Genomic DNA, 17,203 nt, shown 5'->3' with positions numbered 1-17,203 from the left:
ATTATAATAGTTGACTATTAGCAAATATAAAGCCTAGGCCTATATATAAAGCATTTCACAAAAAACAAAATCAACTATATTAATCAATTATAGATGCTTTACAGTACCTGGGTAACTACACACTTGATATAAAGCATTTCAAAAATCCAAAACATCACTTATGAAAAATATCAGCTAAATCAGCATACCTACGCAATTAATTGAAGGTATTTCGATCTATTTTATACCTCCATGTTTTGATATACCAGAAATAAAGCATATTTAAAACCTGAAATATCAACTATCAATTATAACAGCTATATCAGTGTAGAAATATACCTAAGATCAGAAATTTCAAACTAGCAGAAAGCAATTCCAGATTCAAAAACATCAATTAGCTACAGACGTATTCATAAATAAATAAAAAAAATATCAAAATGTTAAATATAGCTTCTATATCAGTCTAGCAACAGAAAAAATATATTTTTATATAACAAATATAAAGCATTTCCAGACTCAGCAATATCAACTAATATAGCAGCTATATAGCAGTGTAACAACATACTTAAGATCAGAAATTTCAAAGTAACTGATTGATATGAAGCAAATTCCGAATAAGAAATATTAAGCTATATCAGTGTAGCAACAGACTTAAATTCAAATACTTAATAAAAATAGCTTATATAAAGCATATTTGTAATCACAAATATTGACTATCAAATATAGCAGAATCAAGTATAGTTTCTATATCAGTGTACAGTAGCAACAAACTTAAATTTAAATACTTTAAAATAGCTGATATAAAGCATTTTTGTAGTCAAAAGATTTGTGTTATAAGTATGCTTGTAGATAGTTTAAGCTAGATGTGCATTTGAAATCATACATATACGCCCGTATTCTTAAAACAAACTTTAGTGGACTAGAACTTCATTTAGTGCTAGTTGCAACTTCAACTTCAATTTATATTCACAAACAACGTAGTCGAAGTTTTAACTACGACTAAATGTAGTCCTAGTTTTAGTTCAACTGACGACTGGCAAGCCACGACTATCAAACTAACCAATAAACAGGGCAATAGCAGACGAAATTTTAGAGATCCGGTAACGCGGATGAATAAGCTGCCGTCTGTGGTTCAAAAACGTATTTCCTCATAATTCATAATATACCATCATTCGCTTAATTTATTTTCTATAATAAAAACTATATTAGTTGTTAACATATTACGATAAAGAATTTGAACAGTCACTAAAAATTTGCTTTCTTTGGAGATAGTTGGGCCCGAGCGAGGGCGGCGCTATCTTTGTTGTTGTTATAGTGAAGCTAGGCAAAGAGTTTATAATTATACTCTTTGAGCTAGGTGATCCAAGGTAATTCAACAGAAGGACGCACATCTCCGCTCTCAAACATAGCGCGTACGTACAGTCCTTTGATCTTTACTGTGGCATCGACAATCTGATAATAGTTGCGAATACAGCCGTCAATTATTAGTCTATGCGTGCCATACGTTTTATGGTGTTAGTTACTATTTTATTAATTTTAGGTAATTCGCAATGTCTGTTACATCTGATTTCTTTTGACAGCGAGCTGGGTAAATGCTTCTATAAACTGCAATTTGATTTGTGAAAATTGACCAAGAAAATGAAAAGTTATAGCAATTGAAAATTTATGAATTTAAAAAAATGTCATGTTCTTATGTAACATTAAACTGTCATTTTGACAATGTTGGACTAAGGGCCACAAACGAACATTTAATTTTGAGTAGATACAGAAAATTTATTAATTTTTTCTGCGAAGTGAGTCTCATGAACGACAATACACCACAACTAAGGTAAAATTAATGTTGAAATGAAGAATATAATTTTAGTCTAATGTTAGTGCAAAATATCATTAGGCCTTTGTAATCACCGCACGACGCGCGATTAAGTTGTGAACTCGAGTAGAATTTTCTTCCTCGATTTGCACAAGTAGTGTGGAAAATGGCAAATGTAACACAAACTATGCACAATGAGCAAAGTATTTATTGCAATGTGTTTATTAAGTAATATCATTTCAGATTTAAAAAAAAAAAAGTTTTTTTCTATGTTTTATTTCCGAACACATTGCAAAAGTGACAGCAGCCATTTAGCGTTCGTCAAATGAATGCACTCTTCTTGTGTACTCGCATGTTACAAGTTGTGAAATCAGTTTTCACAAGTTCTAATGAACGCAGCATTATAACCTTTGGTGTCCCGAGATGTGCGTCCTTCTGTTTAATTGCTTTGGGTGATCGCAACGCGAGGAGATTTTCGTGCAAATCAGGAACTATCGCATGTGGCTACCAAAACATGTTAATTTCTCCTTTTGGAAGCTAAACTTGATGTCTCTTTTGTTCAACACACCGAAGATATTTCAAAACTGCGAATACAATCGATTTTCTTCGTTTCACTTTATTGTGACACGTTTTTAGTGGGGTAAATATTTAAAGTCGGCAATTTAGCCTGAGCCTCACCATAAAAAATAGGCCTGCGGAGGTATCATTTTAGTCGAGGTTTGCGTCATTTAGTCGTAGTGCTAGTCAAAGTTTGTTTTTAAGAAAACAAAATGACGTATTTTTGAAGTCGGCGATTTAGCCTGAGCCTGACCATAAAAAAATAGGCCTGCGGAGGTATCATTTTAGTCGAGGCTTGCGTCATAGTCGTAGTGCTAGTAAAAGTTTGTTTTTAAGAAAACAAAATGACGTATTTTTTAAGTTTTAGCTCGAACTACGACTAAAGTCTGTTTTAAGAATACCGGGGATTATCCTTGGAATCATACACATCTTGGCAAGTTTAAAAATTTAGTCAAACATCTGTCATTTTAGTTTGTTTTACCTTAGAAATTATTAAACACCATAACTACCACAAACACTTTATGTAAAAAAAATTGCAATAACATAAATCAGAGCCGTTTATCTAAAGCTAGTGTGTCATTTTATTCAACCGAACGCATGAAGCCTGTACTTTCCTCTGTCAACAAGGGCACAACGCCAATTTGGGGCCCGGTGATGAACATTTGCGTTTTTCTCTATGACGCCTGTTGCCGCATAATTGCAACCATTCTTAAGTTCAGCCGGCAAATTATTGTAAATTTTGTTAGCTCCATAATTATTCCAAAATGAAGAAATTTTGACAGCTTTGAGCAAGTTTGTGGCGTGTCTTGTATCAATGGCTACTTTTTCTTCCTGAACGCTTGCTATGACGATATTTCTGCCATGCTTGCGGAATGAATGATACCCGCCGCACTGTTTCAGCCAATGACGATTTTGTCCGGAAATTTCGTTGTAAACAACAATGTGCCAATCTCTCCAGTCATATTTTTCATTGAGGAATGCATAGAATTTATCAGCGAAGTAACTGTGACTCTTACCATTTAACAAAGCCAAATTGTTCTTTAAATCGGTTCCGAGCTGTTCATGCCAAACAATTTTCACTTTTTGGTCTACGCTCTTCATATGGTTAACTAACTGTTTGATTTTGTCTTCCCAGATATTCTTTTCATCTTCATATGTGGCATCTCGGCCTTTGGCTTTCAGGTACGATAGATGGACTTTCACACCCTGTAATATTAAGTTATTAATTCCTTTCATTATTCTTTGAACTCGTCCGCGGTGGCTGTCTGTATATTTAATGGCTGTTTCCGGAATGTTATCCGACAGAACAGTCTGTTCCATCATACCGCGCCAGAGGTGGTATGTGGCGCTGCCATAAGTCCTCTCGTAAGCAGTGATAAATGTCGCCTTCCGTCCTTGTACTGAATCAGTTGGAGCGTTCAGAAACAGTTGTAGGCGATAAGACAAAGCCAATATTATGTGTTCATATTGTCCATACTGAGCTTTCAGGGATGTTTCTCGAATAAGATTTTTCACTTCGCCAAACTGCGTAAACACTTTGTCGAACTTTTCGTCCATTTCGGCGAATTTTTTCTTCATGTATTGCAATTCAGGAGACGGCGAATCTGGCAAGAATATGGAAATCAACGCTACTGCTGGACCAATGGCACCTAGGAATGGTCCAATTTTCGGGCTGATCCGGCCGATTTTACCAAAATTTTTTGACAATTTTTCATCACCAAGAAGTTCGACGATCCCATTTCCGGCTTCTATACCAGCATTGACCTTGTTAAGAACTTCTTTTTCATCTTCTCCGTAGCCCGATGACGCAAAAACCAAAACGCAAAATAAAGCGAGATACATGGTCTTCTTTCTGAGCCTGAAAAGAAAAAAAGGATCCATATAGAAGCTAACAGGAAATCATTTCTAGATCTACAACCAAGTAGAAATACAGGGTTAACCTTAGCACACCTACGTTTTAACATGAGTAAATTTATTTAATAATGAAACTAACTTTTAAACAAAATGTTATAAACCAAAGAAATTGTTTGCTTTTCGGGAGAGACCGGACGATTTCATCATGCGTTAGAAACACAACATTACACATAACATTACATAGGAAAACAAAACTCGTCCTGCAGAAAACAGGGGTGGATCTGGGTTCAATTTTAGGGGAGGGGTGTCAGAATGTTTCCAAATCCCCAAAATGAAAGGGGGTCGGGGTCCTCCCCCAGGAAAATGTTGATTCCTAGATGGCGGGAAATGAGCTTTTCTGACTTTTGAGGGTGTCTTTTAATAACTTTTAAGTTCTTCAAGATTCAATGTTTTCCCTTTCTTGAAAACGGTCAGGTAAATTTTCTCATTTTTATTACAGTAAATAGGCCTAGGCTTACTAGCAGTTTCTAATAGAAAGTAAAATGCTGCGAGTATGCAATTTATGTTTATTTAATACTAATAGATACTTCAGTACATAAAAGTGTGTACTGATTTTTAGTTTTAGTATTAAAGGTTGGTAGAAATGTTGGTTTCAAAAATTTTGTTTACAATGCTACAAAACAACATAATAATATGCTAATAGACATGTTAGTAGTAGATCTTGTTTTATTGTTAACCACAATTGCCTTCACAGTATTTAAATCTGTTTAAACAAAAAATATTTAAAACTTTTTAATATTTTCTCAATATTTAAAACTGTTTCAAAAAAGTGGTTAAATAAAGAATTTAAAAAAACGGTTTATTCATATCGTGCTTCTCAGTATTAAAATCTTTAAATAAAATAATGCTTTATCTACAATATGTTTTTCAGTATTCAAATAAATGCTTTATCAACAATATGCTTTTAAATATTTAAACTTCTTTAAATACTACAGTATTTAAACCGGTTTCGAAATAGTATCTTCATCGGTTTAATGACCTAATCTCAGATCAATTCGTCATCGGCCGATGTCATCCGATGACGTGCACCCTATGTTGGTATTTGAGGACTTTTCCGTGGGGTTCTTTGTTCCCTGGGATGGTGTAGAAGGTCATCGTAAATATGTGATAACTTGTAGGCTCCTTATCTCCATTCATGTTGTTACTTTTCCTTTGTGATGCCGTATATGTGGGAGAAACTGGAAGACCTCTACATACCGGACTAGCCAAACATAAAGCAGATATTACCAATGATACAGGAGGAGAACACAAAAGGGCAGCTCGCACCTCAACATCATCTGTTAACCACAAATCAGCCATAACAGACCACATGGTCAGACATAACCACATAGCAAACTGGAACACTACCAAAATACTACAAAAGAATCATCCAGACTCCAACGCACGATCAAAAAAGCAATATGGATCAGAAAGAAAAGTAACAGGAATACAGATGAAGGGACCTACGAGCTACCACAATGACCTGGATTTTGTGCAAACACCAACAACCTGCGAACAAAAGTACATGTGAAGATTAAAGCACAATATTTGTTGCCAAATTCACAGATAAAAGGTGTGCGATTCCTATTATTTAATTCGATAATTAATTAATTGTTGATTTATTAGTAAAATATTTGGAGATCAAAATATACACCTACCTCCTAAGTATAATCATGGAAAAAAATATTTATCACCATAAAATTACAATATGGCGTCTGTGATGAGCCTGTTGCCACATACAGACATCAAATAATCTGGCAATTTCTAATTAATATCAAATATAAAATATCACTGTTCGTTTAGACACCTAAGCCTAGATCTACCCTAGGTAGAGAAGCTAATGGAATACTTAATATTAGGTTAGACCTAGGCCTAGCCTGAAATTGAAAGACCAGCCTAGCCTAGCGACGTTCCGCCTAGGCCCCTAGGCCTAATTCAATTATAAAAAAAAAAAGCACAACTATAGCTGCACTAAAAATCTCACAAACAGGACACAATCACACTGAATCATCACTAAATTATCATGACCTTAACACTTCTAAGACTTGATATAATAAATGTTTGAAAATGGAATACTTACCGATTCAATTCTAGCTCCACCACACATCCGACAGCACTCGAATTTCATTGCGCTTTCGATCTGAAAACCGAAGACGATCCCACGCTCTCCGGAATATTCATCTCGAGTCCTGGAAAATTGAGGTCTATACTGCCATACGTGTATAAATACAGAACAAGAAATTTAATAGTTGCATACGTATACTTTTTTCAATGAATCGATGAGCCCATAGACATGAAAAACGCACTTTTACTTTTGAAAATAAAATATAATAATAATAATAATAATAATAATAATAATAATAATAATAATAATAATAATAACAAGGGTAAGTTTTGCATGATGATTTGTATTTTTAGGCTTAAAAACACAGGTCAGGTTCTGAAAAGGTAGGTCTAGATTTTGTTTTGCTTGGCAGCTCAAGAGTGGGGGGAGGGGGGGGGGTCAGGATTGTTCGTTTTGAAGCTTCACTTGGAATAATGTCGTTGGTACTCTGAGCAAAGTAGTGGCGGAGCTGTCACCACCTGTCTTTGTTAAAATTAACAATCGGGGTTCGTAATTATGGGTTTCCGCTGCAGTTATAAAGAACTCAACAGAAATCAACACCAATATCATCCAAGGGTCTCTATCATAAAATTGGCTGGTTTCAGTGGCGGCTCTAGGATATATTTTTTTTGTGGGGGTGGGGTGGTGCGAGTTGTCCGACAGGTGGACTTGGGCTCATAGGCCCGAGCTGGGGGAAGGGTTTGAGAGGGTTTTCCCCCTCCCAAATGAGATTTTCTTAATAATAGGAACCTCAGGGTGGCCAGAAACGACATCTCTGATTGTTACAGGCATGTGTTGGCTTGGCGTGGGCCTATTTTTATAATATATTTCTTAGTCTGACTGCCCGACGGGCTCTGCCAGATGGGGGGGGGGGCTTGACCTGTCCGGTGGAGGCTTAAGCCCCTGTCTCCCCCCCCCCCGCTGGCGCGGCCACTGGCTGGTTTTAGTAATTTCACCGGCACCATGTCGATGAGACAAACATAAACAAAACTTACATTGGAACCACGTACAACGCGATGATCACTTGCTCTCCTGTTAACTGCAAAAACAGCCGCGTTGAGTAATTAGAGGATGTAAAAAAAAACATTCCATAACATTTACAATTATTATTATTAAGCATTGCAATAATCGGCAACATCTTACACGGGATGCAGCATGAAATTGATTTACACAACTCATTTTTATATGGTATTAACATACATCTAAATGCAAGATCAATTCTTCCGAAGCTTTCCGAATTAAAATTACTTGTTCTGATGACAAGAGCCGCCGTAGTCTGTATAACTGAAACATGGCTGGATGAAACTGTGAGTAATAACGAAATAGCGATTGAAGGATTCACTGTTATACGCAACGACAGGAACAGAAACGGTGGGGGTGTCTGTACCTTCAGACGGGAAGACATTGCTTTCAGACAAAGAGACGACTTAAACTGTGATGCCGTTGAAGGAATTTGGTGTGATTTATTACTTCCCAAAACAAAACCAATCCTTGTGGGAACAATCTACCGCCCACAGCAGAGTCATGCTGAATTTGTTTGCCACCTATACCCTTATGAAAATTCGCAATAGCACAGAGTTGGTCATCCTTGGTGATTTCAACATTGACATCAAAAACACCACCTCGAATATCTACAAGCGTTATACTGACATGTTGAAGCAGTTTAGTCTTAAACAATTTATCAAAGAATTTGATTATATTCAGTGCAACAATCCAGTTAAAATATGCCAGTCTGGAGTTATGCAAATTGGCATTAGCGACCATTTTGCTATTTTTTGCACTCGAAAGATCACAGAGTCCAGTATCAGAACCAAAGGTGATTAACATAAGAAGCCTAAAAAATTATGACATAGACGCATTCGTGGACGCGCTATCCAATGTTGACTGGTCAATAAACCAGATAGATGTGAATATTTCAACAACTTTTAAAACAACCTTTTTTATCAGTTCTGGACAAATTTGCACCGATTAAAAAGGTTCGTGTGAAACAGCGCACAGATAAATGGATGACACCGGAGATATTGAGTAAAATTCACGAAAGGAATGAGGTACTACGCAAGTTAAATAAAGACCGTCAAAATGAAGATCTCTATAAAGGATACTGTAAATTAAGAAATGAAATTCAAAAATACATTAAGAAGGCCAAAACGCAATTTATTATGAACAAACTTGAAGAAAGCAAATCAAATCAGAGAGTGTTGTGGCAACAACTCAATGGTCTAGGCTATAGTAAGAAATCTAATGGAAAATCAAATGTATCTTTAGACATAGATGGCCAGGTTTCTTCCGATCCTTCTAAGATTGCAAATCATTTTATACATCAGAATCTGAAAATTTTTTCAGAATTTTACCGTCAGCGGGTCGTTTTAAACCGGAAGTTATTGATGAAGAATTTGTTGAATCGCAACTTAAATGTCTAAATATTTCAAAAGCTACCGGACTTGATAATATTCTAGCTAGATTTTTAAGAGATGCTGCTACAATTTTGAAAGTGCCAATTACTAAATTATAAACATTACAATTACAATCAATACGGTACCATATGATTTTAAAGTGGCTAAAGTTAGACCGTTATATAAGAAAAATAAACGTACAGATGTAAATAACTATAGACCTGTAAGTATTTTATCTGTTGTATCTAAGATACATCGGCAAAACCGTCTGTACTTTATTTGGATCAAGTCGAAAACTTAAACAAGCAAATGAATTTAAAATTGAATGTTCAGGAAATATAATCGAGAGGGTAACATCTATAAATTATCTAAGAGTAGGCATTGACCAACATGTAAAATCTTAGCATCTGCACTTATTCAATGTTTATTTGATTACACTGCATCCTCTTGGTACACAGGCCTAACGAAGAATTTAAAACATAGACTTCAAACTAAACAAAACAAGATAATAAGATTTATAAAGAATTATGTCATGTTGGTCAATTCGAACTATCAGAACTAGGATTTTTAAAAGTAGATGATCGTGTTAAATTTCTCTGCCTTTGTCACGCTTTTAAAATATTTAATGATATTAGTCCTGTGTATATGAGTGAAAATTTTTCTAGAATATCGATGAGTCATAATCACAATACCCGAGGTAGTTCCTTAAATTTCCGAATTCCAATTATAAAAGTGTTGCTTCTTCTACGTTTTATTAAAATTCTAGATTGGAATTCCCTGCCAAAAGAAATAAAGTCATTAACAAGCATGTCAACTTTCAAAATCAAAACTTAATGTTATCTCGCAAACCAAACTGAAATGTTGTAATACATTTAGGTCTGTTTTAATGCAAAATATAAATACTAATATAGTTTTAATAAAGCTTTTCTGATTTTTAAAATAACCTATTACATTTTCACTTTTTTTAAAATTATGTTTTAAAGGTATTTTGATTCTTACGATTTTTTACATTTTTACATTGTTTTAATTTTTTAAATTTTTGCCTTGAAATTTTATACTTTTAATAATTGTATTACCACATTTGAATATGCCTTTTTAACCTACTATGTTATGCTATGCGAACTTTTAATTTAATTTTATTTCTTTTTTTCTCTCAAGGACCCCATTGGAAATAAGTAGTTTCATACAACTTTCATGGGATATCTAGTATACCTAGTGTTCAACATCAGATTTTATTGAATTTTAATTGTTAATCTTTTTCACTATTTTAAAGTCTGTATTAATCTTTGTTATTTGATTTTATTGTTGATATTAAGGTATACTGAATAAAGTCAAGTCATGTCAAGTCAAGAACACAGCTTCATCGCCTTCAAGGATTACAGAACCTTTCTACACGGAAGATCACATTCACTAAAACAACATCACACCTGTGTTAGCTGGGTTACACTGGGTTCCCATCAATAAGAGAATTAAATACGAAATGTGTCGCTTTATATACAAGACCCTAAAATCTAGTGCTCCTTCATATTTGAGCGAACTTCGAAGAACAGTGAAGTCTCGATGTAGAGAGCGAAGTTTTTACATTCCTGCACCGAAACTGTGGAACTCTTTGCCAGAAACTGTGAAGCTTTCAAATTCACTATGTACTGTTTTATTATTATTATTATTATTATTATTATTGTTGTTGTTGTTGTTGTTGTTGTTGTCGTTGTTGTTGCTGCTGCTGTTGCTGTTGTTGCTGCTGCTGCTGGTGCTGGTGCTACAAAAAAGCAAGTTCACTGCGACGTTATTAGACTGGATCATCACAAAAATGATCCTCATACTCACACCCTACACTAGATCATCACAAAAATTCAGTCATTTTTTTACTAAATATTTACAAAATATTATAGATAGTTACATTTACACCTATTAAAAACTTTTTATAGATATTTACGTCTGGGATCTAAAAAATTAAATGATCCTCCAGTTTACACCCTTGACTGATTCGTCAAAAACACATAATACTATCTTCCTTGTAACTTGGTTAAACTTTTTCCGAATGTTTCGTTCAGATTAGTTGATCCGTTTTCGAAATATGTGGTATGGGACGTTTTCCTTTCAATAGTCCTCAGATCTACACCCTACTCCTGATCGTCACAAAAACTTAATTATTTCTTTACTCGACCTTGGCAAACTGTTGGTTTAAATTATACCAATTGTTTTTTAAAGAGATGTCTGGGTCCTCAAATATTTAAATGAATTAATCATTTTTTTACAAGACTTTACAAAGTATTATAGAATGTTCCGTTTAGACCCATTGGTATTTTTTAAAGAGATATTTAGGTCTGGGGGCCACAAAAATTGAAAGGACCCTAAAAGTTGCACCCTTCACTGGATCGTCACTAACACAAGCATTGACTGTTTGACCTTAAATCATTTTAATTTGGTCCACAAAGGCACACCTCACCATAGATTGACACTAAATATTGGGAAGCATGGGAAGTGACCAAAGTGACGGCCAGAAAAAAACAAAAAAACAAACAATGAAAAAAGATAGGAAAAATATATGCAAGAAAAAAGATCAGAACAAAAACAATGGCTTTCCCCAGTACTGCTGGGAAAAACCAATAATGATGATGATGATGATAGTGATGATGGCGATGACGATGACGACGACGACGCCTACGACGACGATGATGATGATGATGATGTTAATAATAATAATAATAATAATAATAATAATAATAATAATAATAATAATAATAATAATAATAAATAATAATAACAACATTGTATAATGACTATCAGTATACTGCAAAGCTGTAACAAAGATTCAGATAGAGAGTTTTAATGTAATGGGGTGCTTCGGAAAAAAATCACATTTAATCAATAAACAGGTAATTAGAATAGTTAAAAAACTTTATGCCATTAGATAATTTCAGTCAAGATTATTTTTTTTTATAAATTAATAAAGGTCAGATTTATTTTTCTTCACATGATTAAGGACTAATATTTTTTTTCTGTTAAGCTTGTTTGTCAAAACCCAAAACTAAATTTTGGGTCCACCATCGCACATATCTCCCATTATACCTAATTTGGATTGGCTTCCCACTAACTCACGAATAAAGTATAAAATCATCCTACTAACATTTAAAGGCCAAGTGCGGGTTTGAAATAATTAATGTTTAATATAAAATAGAGGGATGGGGGACCACAAAAAACGTGATGTCATTTGATTTTGGAGCGCGGTATTCGAAAACGAGGCTCGTGAACTGGGTCCAAAAAACGAAGTGGTGCTACAGGATTTTGAGCTAGTGTTAAAAGATAGGGAATTTACTAAAATGGACCGACTTCAAATGCTTGCATTCGGTAACCCCATAACAAAATCGTGTCAATCTTTAGATATTCCAACGTAAATTTGGCCGTTCTTTTCATTTATATGGGTTTTCACTTATGAAAATGTCTCAATTATGTGTAAAATAACAGTTTGTCCCAGTTTTTGTTTCGTGAATTTTGCACTAGACAGGGAGTCAGCTGATTCACTCAACCGTAACGAGATTTTAACACAGCCAACTGATGATGAGAATGGTCGTCGCGAGCGGAAAATTGAAAAATCGGGATTGGCGAAAACATTTAATAATAATAATAATATAATAAGTCGATTGCATTTTTGAAGAATGAATCTTCCAAACAAATACGTTTGCCGGTTGGAATATGGAAGTCTTGGAAGTAGTGGTCTTAGAAATGGCGTTAAATAGGTTTGTTACCAACTTGTCTTACCTGTGTAGGTTAGGCATAGCCTAGCATATACTGTATGCAGTACTGTATCATGTATAGAATACGGAATGCTACTCTACTGCCTGGCGCGATGTAGGCCTAGGCCTAGACCCCTAATTTAGTCATAAAAACTATAATTTCAAACATTAGACGAACAACACTATTTTGAATAAAGTACAGTAATTTACATGTTAATGATTGATCCATGGAACTATCTATTCGAAGGCAGCCTAGGCCTGGCTAGTTAGGCCAGGCTGGTTCTATTAAAATGCCAGTTTATTCGTCGTGGAATGTGGATGATGATACCTCAAAATCTAGCTCAAATTTGCGCAGAAAATGGCTAGGAAAATGGTGCACAGAACTTCTGTATGATACATTGTTTTTGGTTATATATTCAGATTAGTTCCAAACTAATTTTCGACAAATGCTGCTCGGAAATCGGCCTTTATTTTCCGAGGAGGATAAATTGCCTGCACACACTCGAGTCTGAGTTACAACCACCTGGCCTAGGCGTGACCCTGCTTGTTCTTCCATGCTGGATCAATAACTAGTAGAGGGTCAAATGTCCAGCCATTTTGATGGTCAAAATACAGGGGAATTATTATTACAGTACTGTACTTTACATTAAAAATGATTGAGAAACAAAATAGCCTATTATACATATGTGCTATACATGTTTAAATTATAATTGTCTTCATCTGTAACTTTTTAACAAATTTTTATTTTTATATTATTTATAAAAAAGTTCTATATTAATGAAATAGTTAATTCTATTCAGAATAATATTTTAGGCAGTGGCTATTGTTATACAACTTTGCAATGCATTTGGATATGGGCTTTTCACAGTGATGGTTAATTAATATATATTTTCAATAAAAATTATCATTGATGATTAGTGCCAGGACTATTTCCTGATATTATAAAGATATTGTAATATCAATTCTACTTGTTTTTGAATGGTGTAAGAATAGTCACTCTAAATTTTTTAACTGGTCTGTTTTAACTTTCTTATTGAATTTCTCTAATAGGAAATGCTGACATGTTGGATATCGATGGATTCATTTGGTAGGTGTAACAGGCTAAAAAAGGACAGAAGGGTCATCCCATCTTGCACTCTGTGCTCGATTAGGGACTGTGAAGACTACCCTGGGTATTTTGATGCTATAGATACAGGAATTGCTTGAGTGAGAATATTCAGATGTCACCTAATATAAAATAATTTAAAGCTGTTTTGGACTCATTAATATTCATAAATTAACGACTAAAAGCTCATTACAATATTTAATTGTTACACACCTCAACCTGACCGACGTACGCGACAACCAGCCTTCTGGTGTTTGTACATGATGATACAGATAGAGGAATCATTGATAAAAATGCTTGCAATATCTCATCACTCATGGTAAGAAAGGAAATTTTGTCAGAATAGGCCTACAGTTTCTATAACTACACCAGCCAATTGTGTGTAACCTTCCAGGCCTAGTCTGTAATAGAAATTGTTGCTATTGATGTGGATAGGCCAGATGCGAATAAGCCAGCCAAATTGATTTCACGAACATTTTGTTGTTAAGTACAGTATGTTCCAAATGCAATATTCTTGTGTCTTCCCCACTCGCGTCTCATATTTTAAAATTTGGAGCTCTGTGGTTTGTGTACAGTAAATAAATTTAACTTGTTCTATCATATTCTTAACATTGGTGTAAAACTAACTGTAAATTGATACATTTAATATTTTGATAATAAATAGTGTGTGTTAAATGCAGTGATATATCTTAATACCTGACTGCTTCAGTGTTTTGTTCTGTGTACAGTGAAACAATTTTATATTAACTGAGAAAATACAATTGTAATAAATTATTTGCCATATACAGTACAAGGATGATAAATTGTGTTTAAAAAATATTTATTTAGTAACACCAGTACTTTTGAATTTATGTACACTAATAATCAATAACCAAGTAAAGCACCAAAAATATCATTGATGTTGAAAATCATCATGAAAGAAGAAATCTTGGCTATGGTAAATAATAAAAGGCAATCAAACATGATAAATAAATCAGTTAAACTTGCCTAAGACGACTTTGCCATAACTTCTAAGTCAATCTAATTTTACATGCCGAATTGTTGTTTTCCATACTGTAAGTGCAAGTCAATTTGGTTAAAGTCAAACAATTTCTCAATGGCATTTTGGATACGACATAGGCAAGTTCAACTATATAAATATTTCAAAATACTAAACAAAAAATGGTGTACAACAACAAAATCGAAGTTTTCTTTTAAATTGCAATACCAAATTGATCAGCGAATGTTTAAAAGCATGCAGACTTAGGCATTATCCAGCCATTACAAAATAACCAAATTCATAGACTAACTTTACACCAGACTGTAGAAAGCCATACATTAAAATAGTTGTTCCTGTATATATTCAGCCACATTTTCATACTGTATTATAAATTTCGTGCATTATATATTTCAATATTAATCCCCACCTTGTCTTCACATCTGCCTTAACACAAATGATCAAATCAAGTACTAAACTAATAGTCTCATCATATAAGAAATATACAAATCATTGATAACCAATCAATCATAAATGTACCTCATGAATATTCATGACATAGATTTATATATAAACATAAATTAATTGTTTATATACTATCTTAAGGAACTTCCTATTAAGATAAAACAAAAGAAATAAGCAATATATGACCTGTCTCTTATACACATCTAGATGTGTATAAGAGACAGGTGTTTCTTTCCAAGGTCTTGCTGGGTGCTTGTATGCTTTGTACCACCATCTTTTGTACATGTTTCACTAGATGCCAGTTTTGGGTACAGGTTGGGTGGTTGCACTAATGGCAAATGTTGGGGTATTTCTGTCTCATCATGGGAATTGTCGAATACCATGTGACCAGGGTGTCATGTATGCCTATCACCTATATTGTAGTCCTACAAAAAAAAGTATTATATAGCACATATCACCATTATTTAGACAGTGCAGTTTTAACATTTAGGCCTAGACAGTTTTTCATAGGACCAGGCCTGCCTAGTCGTATTATTTAGTATCATAGGACCAGGCCTGCCTAGTTATTTAGTAGTAGGCCTACCTAGGAAGGCCTATTTTTCTATGAAATAAAAAAAATGCACTTGCACAATGTGACAATGTCGCCATGGCATGAAAAGTCTAGGGCCTATACAACGATATTCTATGCATTTACCCAGCCTTTTTAAATAGGGCCTATTGTGACAGTCCGGCCTAGTCCGACCATATCTCTATGGTCAGACTAGCTAGGCCTATTAATATAAGTAGTAGTAGTCTAGTAGAAACCTACGGTAATAACTTTACCGTCAGCTTCAACTGGATAGGCTACGTGAGAACTCACCTGTTGCGAGCGGGACGGGAGTGCTGGTGCTGGGTAGATATTGACTGTGTTAATCCTAGGCATAGCCATAGCCATAGGTGTAGGCCTAACTATCAACAAACTGATATTAATTCAATTGAATTATTCCTCCGTGATTGAACTGACGACGACTAAACCTTCTCTCTATTACTGCGTACGTAAACGATCACAAAAACTCGCGACTTCTCACTAACCGTATGTATGTAATTGTCGAGGCTACTCGCTCGATCATCGTCGGGACGATTCCTCGATCAGCTGCTCGCCAAAATTGACAGACTGCTCATGAATATTAATGAGTTGGTTAGAAAGTTGCTACCAAGCTACTGAAATAAGTGATCAGCCTCGTTTTCACCTGATTTTGTTTTCTCATCATATCATGTTTTGTTTCCGTAATTGTCGTTACATCTAACGTTTTTGAATTTTTTTTGTATTTTTTCCGAACTCAAAAAAGGTTAAATAAGCAATATATGACGACTTATTTTAAACCCGCACTTGCCCTTTAAAACACTATGACTCCAACAGCCCACTTACCTATTTGATCTCTTTCCTAAATAATATGTCTTCTTAGCCTTCCTCTGTTCTTCCGACCTTAACTTGCTAATTGTTCCTAAAGTTATCGTTAAATTCTTGCAGTTCACCAGGTAGATCGTTCTGAAGAGAACTGTTGTTGAGAATGTCTCGATGTTTATGCTTCAATCGTCAGGAAAATAGTATCCGCAGTCCAAACAAGGAAATACTTATATGATTGGAAAGTGAAGCTTGCTGTTGATTGGTGGAAAGCAATGCAGTAAACCTGGACAACCAACCAATCACTATCGAGTGTTTTCAAAGGTGTTAAAACAGTTGGCAGTCACTGATTTTTTCCAAGGGCAAATCGTGGATTTGATGATGACTTGTCTTTTTCAAGATATAGAACATTATTTTTTCATCGTGATCTAAGTATATTTAACTCCACGGATCACGTGACGTGATCATTCACTTTTGCTTACAAAAACAAGTACCGACAAACGTTTGTGCACTAATATTCTTTTGCTAGTACTGTTACATTTTTAATTCTGTTGTCATTATACCAAAATTATGTTCCATATAACTTAAAGTTTTCATCCGCATTTGGACACATCCATTCCATTTCTGGACCAACACCTTTTCGTTGCACTATGGCTAAATTACTCTATTTCAATGCTCGAAGCATAGTTAATAAACGTGATCATCTAGAAACCGTGGTTTCTACTGAAGAACCATCTCTACTTCTCATCACAGAAACATAGCTTGACTCATCCGTAGATAGTTCCGAGCTTTTTCCATA

General features: G+C 34.7%; 1 protein-coding gene across 1 annotated transcript; it reads right to left on the bottom strand.

The window, feature by feature from the left end:
* Nucleotides 1-2,629: 2,629 nt before the first annotated feature.
* Nucleotides 2,630-16,593, bottom strand: LOC117109149. The gene is made up of 2 exons (XM_033251403.1): nucleotides 16,429-16,593; nucleotides 2,630-4,205 (listed from the first exon to the last, which is right to left on the bottom strand). Exon 2 carries the CDS (start codon nucleotides 4,187-4,189, stop codon nucleotides 2,933-2,935), a length of 1,257 nt encoding a protein of 418 aa, XP_033107294.1. The 5' UTR covers nucleotides 4,190-4,205; nucleotides 16,429-16,593; the 3' UTR covers nucleotides 2,630-2,932.
* Between the last annotated feature and the right edge of the window lie 610 nt (nucleotides 16,594-17,203).

Source organism: Anneissia japonica, unplaced genomic scaffold, assembly GCF_011630105.1.
Source record: "Anneissia japonica isolate Jap-2015-1 unplaced genomic scaffold, ASM1163010v1 scaffold26_len2425191_cov177, whole genome shotgun sequence".
NCBI lineage: Eukaryota > Metazoa > Echinodermata > Crinoidea > Comatulida > Comatulidae > Anneissia > Anneissia japonica.
The sequence above is the reverse complement of the archived record's forward strand: the minus strand, read 5'-3'. Positions and strand labels throughout refer to the sequence as shown.

Coding starts and splice junctions, on each gene's coding strand:
- LOC117109149 (XM_033251403.1), bottom strand. CDS start 4,189: ATGTATCTCGCTTTATTTTGCGTTTTGGTTTTTGCGTCATCGGGCTAC.